General features: G+C 42.4%; 1 protein-coding gene across 1 annotated transcript in view; it reads right to left on the reverse strand.

The window, feature by feature from the left end:
- Positions 1 to 4,608: 4,608 nt before the first annotated feature.
- Positions 4,609 to 13,630, reverse strand: part of LOC144260155 (dynein axonemal heavy chain 5-like) — a 259,923-nt gene continuing 250,901 nt past the window's right edge. Inside the window, exons 66-67 of the mRNA XM_077808714.1 lie at positions 6,620 to 6,841; positions 4,609 to 4,827 (exon numbers count right to left, since the gene is read on the reverse strand). Of these exons, the coding sequence (XP_077664840.1) occupies positions 4,609 to 4,827; positions 6,620 to 6,841 (441 nt within the window). The remainder of the gene's footprint in view (positions 4,828 to 6,619; positions 6,842 to 13,630) is intronic.

Genomic DNA, 13,630 nt, shown 5'->3' on the forward strand with positions numbered 1-13,630 from the left:
AAGGAGTACTCGTGGCACCTTAGAGACTAACCAATTTATTTGAGCATGAGCTCTCGTGAGCTACAGCTCACTTCATCGGATGCATCCTGTGGAAAGTGTGTATAAAAAGATCTTCTTTACTTTTCACGGTATGCATCCGATGAAGTGAGCTGTAGCTCACGAAAGCTTATGCTCAAATAAATTGGTTAGTCTCTAAGGTGCCACAAGTCCTCCTGTTCTTTTTGAGATATATGTAGTATTTTATATTAGCAGAAGGGAAGACTACAGCTACGAGAATTGAGCTAAGACTCTTCTTGGAGCACCTGCTCGCATAGCAGGAGGAGGAAATTATTGCTTTGGAGACAGTGCAATAAAAGGCAGCAGAGACCCTAGATTTTTGAGAACTGTTCTCTGAAGCGACTAAGAGGGACTTCTAGCATTTTGAAAGGGGGGATTGATGAAGTTGAGAGATGTACTTTCTGAAGCAGCAGCAGGCTAAAAACTATAGGCCAAATTAAACACTGGAAAAATCTGGAGGCAATGGAGAACTCTGGTAGAATATCTGTATTATGCAAAGGTCAGTGCAGGTGTCAATTGGTACTGAGGACGGCAATGGTATAAATTAAATAAGGGAAACAAGATTAATATATGGGGACTGAGGAATAGAGAGTTAAAAACAAGAATGTGGGACTAAAGTGAATTTTGAGAAGGGCAGGCCCATTTGTCTTTTCTGTGCAAGAACTGATTAATAGTTGTTCCTCTACTCCCATCATACAAAACTAAAAACAGCTTAAGAATTAATTGCCACCGACAGAGCAGAGGAAAAACAGATCATTGTTGTTTTTTTCTTAAGGTAGCTGCTGAGATAAAAGGACCGCTGTGTTTTCTGCTCTTGACATTTTGCTGGGGTTCTAAACAATTAAAATAAATTCCATAAAAAGCTATTGACACGCAGGCCAATCCATATCCAGGTCTTTGTTTCCTTTTCATCATCACTATCGACCAGTCACAGCCAGAGAGAGTGCAAGCCAGACACTGTCTTTAAGAGTATGAAACACAGTGTGTTTGTAGCACTAAAGAGGCAGAAATCCATGCCCTGAAATGAGGTATGTTAGTAAACATAGCCATTGTACTGGCAGAATAAGTAGGGTTTAATGGGCCTCTTCTGTTTAAGTTTACTTGATGTCTCCTTAGTACTTACATAAAATTAGATCTCAGAGTGAGGCATTGATATCTGTACAATATTGACAACAGCTATGAGTTTATTTACTGTCTAAGATTCTATTTTGACAAACATTGCCCCAGGATGGCTAACGGGTCAAGCTGTCATTCAAACTCAGTTTGATTGCCAATACTTTGCCTGCCAGTCCTGTGATTTAGCCCCGGGTACCTAAAATTGGAATGTTCTGAATTAGGAATTAGCTATGGCAACTGTGGAACACCGGTTCTAAGGGCTTAATGATATACTATGTAAATGACATGGCAAAGCTTCAAATTGGATTCATGTTGCTGGTTTGGGATGAATGACGTCATGCGGCACTGTAAGCGAGAACGATGTTTGCATAACATCTATTGTAAATATATTCAATACTGTAATAATAAACTGTTAAAAAGAAAAAAAACCCAAAGATTCCTCAGCACATATGGAAGAAATTTTTGAAAGTTTAGCTTGCAAGCTATGTAATTTTGTAATATTTTTCTTTAAATCACTGGTGCCATCTTAAATTGCACAGATGGTAATGGTGACTGTTTATGATGTTACATAGTCCGTGTTCTATTTTGCGTGAGTTGATGTTATCCTACAATAAAAAGCCCTAATAGAGACTCAGTCTGTTTCTTAAATACATATTTAAAGCTGTCCAATAAAGCTGTTTTACTGCCATGTACAAATTGTGAAACTTGCAGTAGTTTGCAAGATACTATGTGCTAACGAATGGGCCTAGAGTTTAAAAAAAAAGCTATTTAATTTTCTAATTTTACTATAACTTTATTAAAAAAAAGGGTTGATAGAATTAGGATGAAAAGCTTTAGTTGGCCCATTACATGGAAATTCTGTCAAATTACTACATTTATTAGAAGATTTGCTTTTATAGCAAGTGAGCTCTTGAGTTGTGCAGAATATTTCAAAGTGCCATTTTCATTCTAACAGAGTGTATTCTCAACATTATTTTGTTGGCTGCTGCAGCTTATTAGGGCATCAAAGTTAATTTACTCCCCACATACAGAAAACAGTAATTGATTGGAGCCTCTAGTTCCATAGAGTGAAGCAGCCTTATCCTGGTTAACAGCCTCTCTGATCTTTCCCATAGTTTCCCAAAGGGTCTAAGCAGTGTTCTTGAAGCCTGATCCTATATCCCTTTCACACCCCAAACTCTCACGAAAGTCAATGGACACAAGCAGCTGCACTCCAAGTGGGAGGAGCGATGAGCCTTTTGACAGTGTGGTCTCATTTAGGTCTGTCGTCTCCCAGGAATTGTGCAGAGAGTTCTGTGCACAGATCAAGGGTAGAATGTGACCCTTAAGGTACAGCTTGTTCTCTGTTTTCCAGGAACAAGTCTGACACTCTGTGCTAGTTGTGGAAGTGAATTTTATTCCTCCTAACAGTCAGAGTCCTGCAACTACTAAACATAAAATAAAACTGACTGTGTGAAAAGTTGAACCCTGTTTCTGGGCCAGTTGGCCGGATCACCATTTAAATGGACAGAAAAATTGAAGGTATCTGCACAAAAAGCAAAAACACAGAGCGAGACATTGGCAGAGCCTTCCCTGTAGGCTCTTCTTACCCTGGCCCCAACAGTAATGCCTAGTACTTTGAAAGTGTCCTGGCCTGGCCAAAAAAAAAAAAAAAAAAAAAGCCATACAGCTTTTCTGCCAGTGGTAGCCTTGTTTCTGTTTTCAAACCAAGCCTGTCTACACCCATCCTTGCTTTACATTGGAAGCTGCATACACGCCTAATAAAAATAAACTCTGCAGCTATTTCTGGATAGAGCTTCTACTATGCCGGCTGCTGTTTCTTTCAGTTTCATCACAAATAGTGATGCAAAATACAGGCATGGGAAATAAGGCCAAGGAACCAGCAGTAACAAAGAGGCTACAAAACTGAGATGTTGTTAAGTAAAAAGGCCTCATGTGAGGTGAGCTTGCATTTCTCTGTGAACGCTCTGCCTGCATGCACAAAGGAGGTAACTTGTCAGACAGAGGTATGTCTCTTTGTATGCACAATTACCCACTTTACAAATGAAATCAAAAGTAACTGCATGCCAATTAGACAGGCCTTTTTGTGTGCAGACATTTAAACTTGTGGTACATCATCAACGTTTTATTTTATTTTACTATTATAAAAATAAGAGAACAATTTAAAAAAAAAACCCACAAGGAAAAAGAAAGAAAGGAAGTGGGTGGGGCAGAGAAGGGAAAGGAGAGTGACACCTTGCACCTCAGTTTCCAGTCACTAAGAATTAATCAAAGGTTTCTAAAAGTTAGATCTTTTCACATTTGTCTGAGGTCCTGTTTCTCCAAAACATTAGCTGCCAGCTTAGCCAAGTGTCTATCCCTGGAGGCAGTCTACGCTACCGTCTAAGCAATCTGAGTCATTTAAAGCAGTGCTTATAGCCAGAGAACCATTTGGATATAGCACCATCTTTCTTCAGTTATGCTGCAGCTGATGCACTTGGAACTGAAACATGGCTGCATAATTACAAATCTGTACCCTTGCTCCTTTTTGGCTCCAGAGGCCAGTCAAAGTTCAGGCCCCGAGGGCTGTTCTACTTGGGAGCAGAAATTAATGAGGGAGCTGATATTTTCTTTGATGCAGTTTTGTTTATTTACAAGGCATGCAGGAGGAATTAAAAAAACAGGATCATGTCTTTGATTACAGCCCCTTTACCCAGCACCAAACCCAGAATCTTCCTCTAGGTTTCTCCTGGCTCACCCTGTGCTTACAAGCAACTGCTTGGCTTCCTTCCTACCTCTGAGGCTTGCTCATTCTGCTAGTTCTACATGCACACACATTCACCTTACCTAGCAAAATCCCTCTGCCCACATGGCCTTTAATTCCTTGGCAGATTCACACCCCCTTTTGTCTTAGGTCGGGAGGGGGGCTTGTGATTAACTTGTCCTGACATTTATGTTAAATGAAGGGTGTATTTGTACCCACTTCCAAAGAGGTTTGTGATGGATGCAATCACCAATAACTGTCAGCATAACTGTATTATAAAGAGGAGATAAGATCTATAAAGAATCACTGTAAAATGTAGTTAGAACAGTAGTCTCAAGCAAGAGGCATTTTTAATGAGCATATATTTTGAATGTGGAATAGAGTATTTAGTAGAACGAGTTAATTTATGCAGCAAATGGGGATAGATTCAGTGCAACTAGACTTTATATCTATAATTGTTTTCCATGTTACAGATTTGAAGGTTCCCTGGTTGATGTTCCCAAGTTAAACATGTTTAATGATTCCTGCTGTGAAAAGGTCATACAAATCACCATGGAGATACAGCTGTCTCTACAAATAAGATTTGCTAATGCCCATACCTCTATGAATAAAAATATACCACTGCTATGTAATAAATCCAAAGCCTGAATGCCCTTGGCCCAGTATTCCAGTTGGATCTTATAGCCATAGTGCTATTTGGAATCACAGAGCAATGCAACACCCCTTAGAGTCCAGTGGTCAGGATTTTGCACAGTTTTCAAACATAAAGAGAAAATGTATGTCAGGTCCGTTCGTCGAGGCTTTTTGTACACAGGACAGGAGTACAAGCTCCCTGGCTGTTTCTTTGGATCCAGTGGTGCAGTGGTGCTGATCGCGTACACATGGACTACAGGAAGACTTGTGAACAGCACCTAAGGGGAACATTAACAAAAAACAAACCACTCAGAGAGCCATTCCAGGGACGCTGAATCCAACTAGTGACTTAACAACCCCTTTCGGGATGTAACAGACCAGGGCACGGTAGGTAGCTGCCAGTGGCACAGCACTGCAGGGGACATCAAGGGGCGTGGGCCACCCCTGACTTTTTCTGCTGCTTCTTTGCTTACAGCAGTGCTGCTGGGAAGCTGCTTTGCTGGGCTCCTAGCAGGTGCAGCAGGGAGTGGAAGCCCCATGCCGCTGCTTAGCCCTGCACGATCACAAAAATATCGTCAAGCCAGGGAAAGCCCCAGGGTGGCTGGGGTTGGGAGGACCCGGAAGGTAAAGGCAGTGGGCAGGGGGACCTATAAAAGAGCCAAGAAGTAGAGGAGAGTGGGGAGATTAGGGGAGAGTTCCTTCTCTTTCCCTGTCCTTTCATTAGCCTTCCTCATTCTTTCCCCACCCTCCTCCTCTTTGCTAACTGGGAGTAGTGGAGCTTCACAGGAGAAGCTGCTACTAGCAGCCCCACTTGCCTGAGCTCTTTTGCTAGCAGTGGAGCTCCAAAGAACAAACAGGTGCCTGTTAGGTGTTTATCCAAGCCAGATCTAACTATCCGAGATTTACCCATCACTACACATTACACCTGTGAGCAGCTAAATACCTGACACCACGAGTCAGCTTAATCACAGTTATACACCGGATTTGCTGCACAGAAACTGTATAGCATGCACTGCTTGATGACAAGAAGTTTATAAACGTTTGCTTCAGTCAGTCAGGACAGGCACACGCGTGGGAAACATCTTACCACGAACACAGAACGCTAGAGTTGGCTGTCACAATGGCAAAGATCTCAAAGACACAGTTCTCATCCAGTGGGAGGCGTACGTGCTTTACCAACCCCAGACAGGAATTCCCTGACCCACGACTGCAACGTAGTTACCTCTGGGGTAAAGCCTGGCAACGTTTTACAGAATACAGGAACCCTACGGAACAGTCTGGAGTGGGAACTGAAGAATACTGCACCCTGCTGATACCACAGAGGCAACTGGTTTTAGATAAACTTAACCAAACTGAGGCTTGAGCAAGACCTCAGAGCTAACACATCTACTTGTGTAAAAAAATGCCAAGGACTTCAATGACTGCAAAGGTCTGGTCTTCAGTGGCTTCTATCATACGCTATCCTACTTAGCTTACAAGTTTTGATGGGAGCACAGCTTAATTTGATATGGATGTGGGCATTACTATTATGTAGCTACGTACCTGTGGCTCCCTGAAGCAGAAGAGTATGCCTTTGAACTGCTACAGTTACACCCATCCCAGATGAGATCCTAAGTTCCTCTTCACAATGGTGCTTCATTGTTCTAACCCACCCCCCATATTTATCCTTTCCTCCCTAGACAGCCCTGGACACAGCTTTCACCCCCTGGCTATGAGGGTGGCCAGCCATACACATGCCAAAACAACTCTTCCAGATGTGCAATGTGTTCTTGTGTAATCACCTTTGGCTTCCAAGAGCAGCACCTTGTGCTATGTGTTTGAGTGGTACCATTCTGGGCAGCAAAAGCTCAGGGGCTGCCTGCAAGCCCAGCTTTTCCACATTCCAGGGCACAGAGCTGCTATCAATCTACTCACGTCCCCCGGGTAGCATTTTATCCCAACTACAATATATTGTGCAATCACTGTCCCAGTCACACTGAATGTTTCCTTAAGGCACCCTGCTGACCAGGTTTTATTTACTATTCTGTAACTGTGCCACACTCTCTTTGTTTCAGACAACTTGACACTAACCTTTGGTGCAGACTCCATGAGCTTGGCATTCCTGCGGTCCCAACCTGCTCCATCCAGGAAAAGGCCATATATGTAAACCCCACCAATGTCAGCAGGAGGAGGGCTGCTAATATCTTCTTTCATCATCCTGGTTACGTCATTGTGTAAAATAACACTGTCGAGCGCCCAGCCTTTTGCTAAATTCAAGCGTGTTGTTTCCTGCCGCATGGCAGTTAGGAATCCCTGTAGTGAAACAATGTTAAGTGGAGAAAGAAAAGGAAAGTTTGAGCGTTAGCCATGTCCCACTACTATTCCTTACTTCGTTATAACAGTGACTTAAAAGCATAAAGTGCTACACTACATAATGTCAGCTGCTTATCAAATCAAGTGCAACAGTGTAAACCCACTGCTTTCATATATAATCACAGTGACATGCCCCATTATGTATTTGCTATTTGGGTGTGGGTGCCAAAAAGCATTTAACATATCAGACATTACATACATAAAGGAGCCCACCTAGCAGACATACTTTACAGCTACAGATACTTTGGACAGATGGAGAGAGATCTGACAAATATGCCAGATTAATTTAATGTGGTTTGTGTCATCCCTGAACACAGGCAATTGCTTGGCCACAAATAATTTTAGTATTTCACTATATGCTCTACAGCTCTGCTTTTCCAAGAATAATATCATTAGTCATTTACACTGCAAAAGTACTTCTCATCCCACAAGGACGCCAAAGTACTTTACAAACTTAAATTGAAGTAGAAAGGAAGTATGCACAGGCATCAAATCATCCCCCTGAAATGCAGCCATCACTGGGGTGAAATGCAGTCACTGCTTAATGGGTCGTTGCAAAGCTATACTAAATTATTTTATTATATTTTATTCATTTGATGCTCATTTATACAGCACAGTAAACGACACAGCATTTAGAAACACTATGAGATCCATTTCTGCCCCAAAGAGCTACAATCTAAGAGAGACAAGAAGAATAAAACAAAGATTCAGGGAAGTGAAAGATGGAGCCCGGGAAGAAATAGGTTTTAAGGACAGATTTCAAGGAATAGAGAGAGTGAGGGTTTGGTGGACAGATTTGGGAGACATGCGGGGCAGTGAGTTATAAGTATGAAACAAAGGGTGGGAGTGCAAAGGGGGCAGTGAGGTTAGAGGGCTGGTGGTGTCAGTCAGGGAGAAAGAAATGAGACCATCATGAGATTGTAAGCAATGAAAGACCTTCATTGTGATATTGGAGACTGTTGGGTGAACAGGCCCATTATTATTATTCACTACTAGTAGCAGAAAGCCCATGCTGTTGCACAGGTGTAATTTGTAAAGTTTTGTGCACAAAAAAGCCAAAAATGCCTGAGAAGCTAAAACCTGGATGGTAATAGAATGCTAATCCTGGTGATGATTGAACTTGGTGCTATCCTGAAAAAAAAAGACCCCCCCCCCACCATGCTTGCAGTTGTATCTGTCACTGCACACTCACTCAACAGACACTCTAGGCTTCAGATGGATGTTTGGGGCAATTGTGTACACTGGCTGCGTTGTGTGGGAGTTATGTTGTGCTAGGAGAGTTATGTGGATTTGTGCAAGTGGTGAATGGGGGTGCGTGCTGCAGTGATGGGTTATGTGTGTTGGGGGTTATTGTGTGTGCTGGCTGTGTTGCGTGCATGGCTTGTTGATTTGTGGTTAGGGACTGTTATACTGAGAGATTTGTGTTGATTTATGTGGGTGGTGAATGAGGGGTGTGTGCTGTGGTGAGGTGCTGTGTGTGTTTGGGGTTATTTTGTGTGTGTGTTGCATTGTGCTGTGAGAATTGGGGGGGGAGGGATAGCTCAGTGGTTTGAGCATTGGCCTGCTAAACCCAGGGTTGTGAGTTCAATCCTTGAGGGGGCCATTTAGGGATCTGAGGCAAAAATTGGGGATTGGTCCTGCTTTGAGCAGAGGGTTGGACTAGATGACCTCCTGAGGTCCCTTCCAGCTCTGATATTCTATGATTCTATGAATTGTAGTCAATTGTGTGTGTGGTGAATGGTGTGTGCTGCTGTGAGGGGCTATGTGTGTTTGAGTAATTGTGTATGCTAGTTGTGCTGTTGTGTGGGTGGTGGTGGTGATTTGTGTCTATAGGTGTTGTGCTCGGAGATTTGTGTTGTTTTGTGCGGGTGTCTGATGGGCATATGGGGGGGCAGTTCTTGGGACAAGTAATCCACCATCTGTGCAGTCTCCCTCATATAACCAATGAAACTACTGCATGCAAATTAGATGTAGAGTTAAGAGGGTGATTGGTTGAGTTACCACTGATATCACAATGATCTAGAATTCTTGGCAGGGCATAGATACATGCCTAAATGTAGCTGTACACGTGTAATTCGTAAAGTCAGAATAACTGAGAACTTAAAAACTGGACACTACCAGACTGCAAAATCCAGTGATGATGGAACCTGGTGATATTCTGAACACAAAGAGCTCTCAAGCACACTTGTGGTGCTTCCATCACTTCACACTGACTCACCAATATTTTAAGCTTCAGAATGACACACAGAGTGACTGGAATCTTACTGTTTAGATTTGTATTGCAGTAGACCACGTTGGGCCCTTGGTTCAGTACTGCTTCCAAAGAAAGAAAGGCACCTGCTGAATGATCAGCATCTTGGCTCAAACAGCTACAGAACCCACCCACCTCTGCTACTTTTGTGAGAACTAGTGGGATTAGAGCACACAGAATATGGCTGCAGGCGCTGTTTGTCACACTACTGGATTCCTTGTTCTTAGTGCCAGTCCCAAGTCCCAATAAAGCGGGAAGGTTGGGTGATGGCCTGGCAAGCCATCCCCATAAAACATCTCTAGCTTCAGCATGTGGAAGAAATGGACATAAAACTTTGGCTACTTCAACAGCTTTGGCAGTTCCATCTGCTACTCACAACAGAACCAACCTTCAGGATTCGTCTAAATCAATTACGTGCAGAGGAGTCAGACCATATGATGATGGTCCTTCAATAAACCAAATATGGGGGGCGGAAGAGCCTGATAATAAAAAAGTACATCCACTTCTGCAGCAATGTCAGTGTCTGAGGATGGGATTGTGGAATAACTGGTCATTAAGAGCTCTTGGAAAAACAACTCTCCCGGCGGAAGAATTGGAAAGGTTGAATGTGGATATATGCAGTGTACAGGAGTCATGGTGGAATTTGAGCAGCAAGGGCACAGCTGTGACTCTTAGAGGTTAGACCTTTTAATTGTTACATGCATGATGAGCATGCTGGTGTTGCTCTGGTTTTGTGCCTGAGGGTGCAATTGGCAATACGGACCTGGCACGCTTCATCACCACGCCTGATAGCCACCATTTTCAGTTGGAAGGTAGGATGTGTGGTAGTTATTATTGCATATGCTCCACAGGACACTAGGCCTGATACTGAGATGCTTTCTTTTTTTTTTTTTTAACCATGGTAGATGACATTGGATCCGATACATCACCCTGACTTCATATGGTCACCATACGGAGATATGAACATGAGAACTGGCCATGACCGAACTGGATTTGAACTGGTACTGGGAGCACACAGTTTACCAGAAGAGAGATCAGATAATGAAGTGCATCTATAAGAATGTGTTTCTACACACAGACTATTTTTAATGGCTACCTGGCTTCAGCAAAAGAAGTGCCATAACATTTTGATATCCATCAGGCAACAATGCAACTTTGGATCACATTTTGAAATCCTTGATTAAAATCATCCGTGGATCTATGTGTATTTAGGAGTGCTGATCTTGCTCCGGAATCTGATCATCGACTCCGAACAGTTCCATTTAAAAAAGTTCCAGAGAGGACATCTATTGCATGGAAATGCTTCAATGTTCATAAACTTCATGAAGAAATGATCACTAATAGTTACCCAGTAGTGATTTCCAACAAATATTCTATATTAGATGATCAATTGTCTTCTGCAGAGGAAGAATGGACTTTATTTGGGGATTTTATCACAGAAGTTGCTGGAAAACAACTGGGACTAAGGAGAATGAACAAGCAATGTTGGATTACAGATGACTACATCAAATTATGGGAGAGAGAAAAAAAAAGGTGTGATGCCAAAGGGATGCACCTGCAGGTCAGAGCTGAGTCAGCGAAGAGACGAGGAAATGGATAATAGAGGAAAAGAAATGTCTTGAATGAGCAATCAAGAGGGCCTTCTGGAATGATCATAATCAATGTTGAAATAGTATGGCCCAGTACATTGAGAAAGCCTCTGAAAGACATGACCAGAAATGTGTATTTGTCCTAAATGGAAGTCCATTCTTGTGGGTTCTGCAAGTTAAGGATAAAAATCATAGAATCATAGAATCATAGAATATCAGGGTTGGAAGGGACCCCTGAAGGTCATCTAGTCCAACCCCCTGCTCGAAGCAGGACCAATTCCCAGTTAAATCATCCCAGCCAGGGCTTTGTCAAGCCTGACCTTAAAAACCTCTAAGGAAGGAGATTCTACCACCTCCCTAGGTAACGCATTCCAGTGTTTCACCACCCTCTTAGTGAAAAAGTTTTTCCTAATATCCAATCTAAACCTCCCCCACTGCAACTTGAGACCATTACTCCTCGTTCTGTCATCTGCTACCATTGAGAACAGTCTAGAGCCATCCTCTTTGGAACCCCCTTTCAGGTAGTTGAAAGCAGCGATCAAATCCCCCCTCATTCTTCTCTTCTGCAGGCTAAACAATCCCAGCTCCCTCAGCCTCTCCTCATAAGTCATGTGTTCTAGACCCCTAATCATTTTTGTTGCCCTTCGCTGGACTCTCTCCAATTTATCCACATCCTTCTTGTAGTGTGGGGCCCAAAACTGGACACAGTACTCCAGATGAGGCCTCACCAATGTCGAATAGAGGGGAACGATCACGTCCCTCGATCTGCTTGCTATGCCCCTACTTATACATCCCAAAATGCCATTGGCCTTCTTGGCAACAAGGGCACACTGCTGACTCATATCCAGCTTCTCGTCCACTGTCACCCCTAGGTCCTTTTCCGCAGAACTGCTGCCTAGCCATTCGGTCCCTAGTCTGTAGCGGTGCATTGGATTCTTCCATCCTAAGTGCAGGACCCTGCACTTATCCTTATTGAACCTCATCAGATTTCTTTTGGCCCAATCCTCCAATTTGTCTAGGTCCTTCTGTATCCTATCCCTCCCCTCCAGCGTATCTACCACTCCTCCCAGTTTAGTATCATAGTATCATTTTTAGTTTATAAAAATGGATGTTGATGCACAACTTAAGCACTTGCATGATCATTTTTGTGAATTAATTAACAGATCCCCATCAAGCTGTAAACTACAACTTAATCCAAAAATGAATCCACCATAAAAAAGGCTGGTGACATTAGAGGAAATGATACTTGTGGTTAAACAGTTATGAGATGATAAAGCATCTGATCTTGACAATATTTTACCATAACTGCTAAAGAGAGGAAGCCTGTATTTTGTTCACTCTCTTCACAAAGTTGTCTTAAAATTTAAGAAATGAGTTATATTCCATAACATTGGAAAAGGGATTGCATCATCTCTTTTTTCAAAAAAAGGAGAGCAATCAGCTTGCTCAAATTATAGGGGTATATTGCTCCTGCCAGTCAGGAAGGTGTTTATGATCATATTACTGAACCAACTGAAATATTGTCTCAACCCAAAAAAGAGAGACAACCAGTGTGGTTTCCACACAACTTGATCGGCAATCCATGCTATATATTCTCTTTGGAAAATTACTGAAAACAACTAGAACAATGAAAGGAAGCGAACATCACATTTATAGACTTTGCAGCTCCTTTTTACTCAGTGGATCAAGTACTGCAGATACTGCTACACCAGTATGGGATGCGTAAGGATTTAGTGTGCTAATGGAGGAACTGTACCTGGGTACATTTAGCTGTGGGAGGTCACGGTTGCATTACTGACTGGTTTTCAGTAGAATCAGGAGTATGCAGGGTTGCGTTCTCTCACGTAGGTTATTTAATGTTCTAATAGACTATCTGATGACAAAACTGACTGAGGCCAAAGTAGGAGGTGTGAAATTTAAAGATTCATCTTTAGAGGATCTCAAATATGTGGATAATATTGCTTTACCTTTACTGACCAACCACAGCTAATGCTAGAAGAGCTGCAAAAAACTGCAGAATCTATAGGATTTAAGATCAATGGTGATAAAACCAAATGCACACCTCTTCTAAACAGCAACAAAAAAATGATCTGCTAACACTGAATGTTGATGGCAGTAACACTGACCGGGTGAATAGTTTCTCTGCCTGGGTAGCTGTTTGACCACAGGAGGTTCTATATCCAGAGAAGTCACACATGGGATTGGTCTTCCATCATGGCATTTCTGCACCATCAAAGGCCTCTGGCTGTGTGACAACGAAGATACAAACATTTCCTGTGGTAGTCATGACAACTCTGTTATATGGATCAGAAACATGGCCATTAAAAACAGCCGAGGAGAGGAAACTAAACAGTTTTCAGTGTCAATAGTTATGGCGTATTCTTAACATTCATTGGTTTGATATTGTCACAACAAGGAGACACTTAGATGATCCTGGCAAGTCACAATCGTGCACTAGTTGAGAACAAGATGACTGCAGTGGTGGGTTTATGTCTGCAGTGCACAAGAAGTTATGCTTTTACAAAAGGTTTATAGAACTGAGATCAAACGAATTAGAGCACAGGGCTGGACATGAACAAGGTTGGAAGATGGAATTTTGAGGGATTTAAGAAATCTAAATCCTCCCATACAGACTCTTACTGAAGAAGACTTGCAAGGAACAGTTCAAGGTGGAACTCCATCTTACATGCCTCCATGACCACATCATAGCCATATGAATCTGCTGCTGGTGCGTTTTGTAAGTGCGTATTACTCCTCAAGTTAAGAGAGCTTGGATGCATAAGATAATGCAACACACTGTCTCAGTTAAACTACATTACTACCTTCCTACTATCATTCTAGAAAGCCCAGCACAGGAACATTTTAAAGAGGTTTTGTGTCAACAAATAT

This window comes from Eretmochelys imbricata, chromosome 2 (genome assembly GCF_965152235.1).
Source record: "Eretmochelys imbricata isolate rEreImb1 chromosome 2, rEreImb1.hap1, whole genome shotgun sequence".
NCBI classification, from domain to species: Eukaryota; Metazoa; Chordata; order Testudines; family Cheloniidae; genus Eretmochelys; species Eretmochelys imbricata.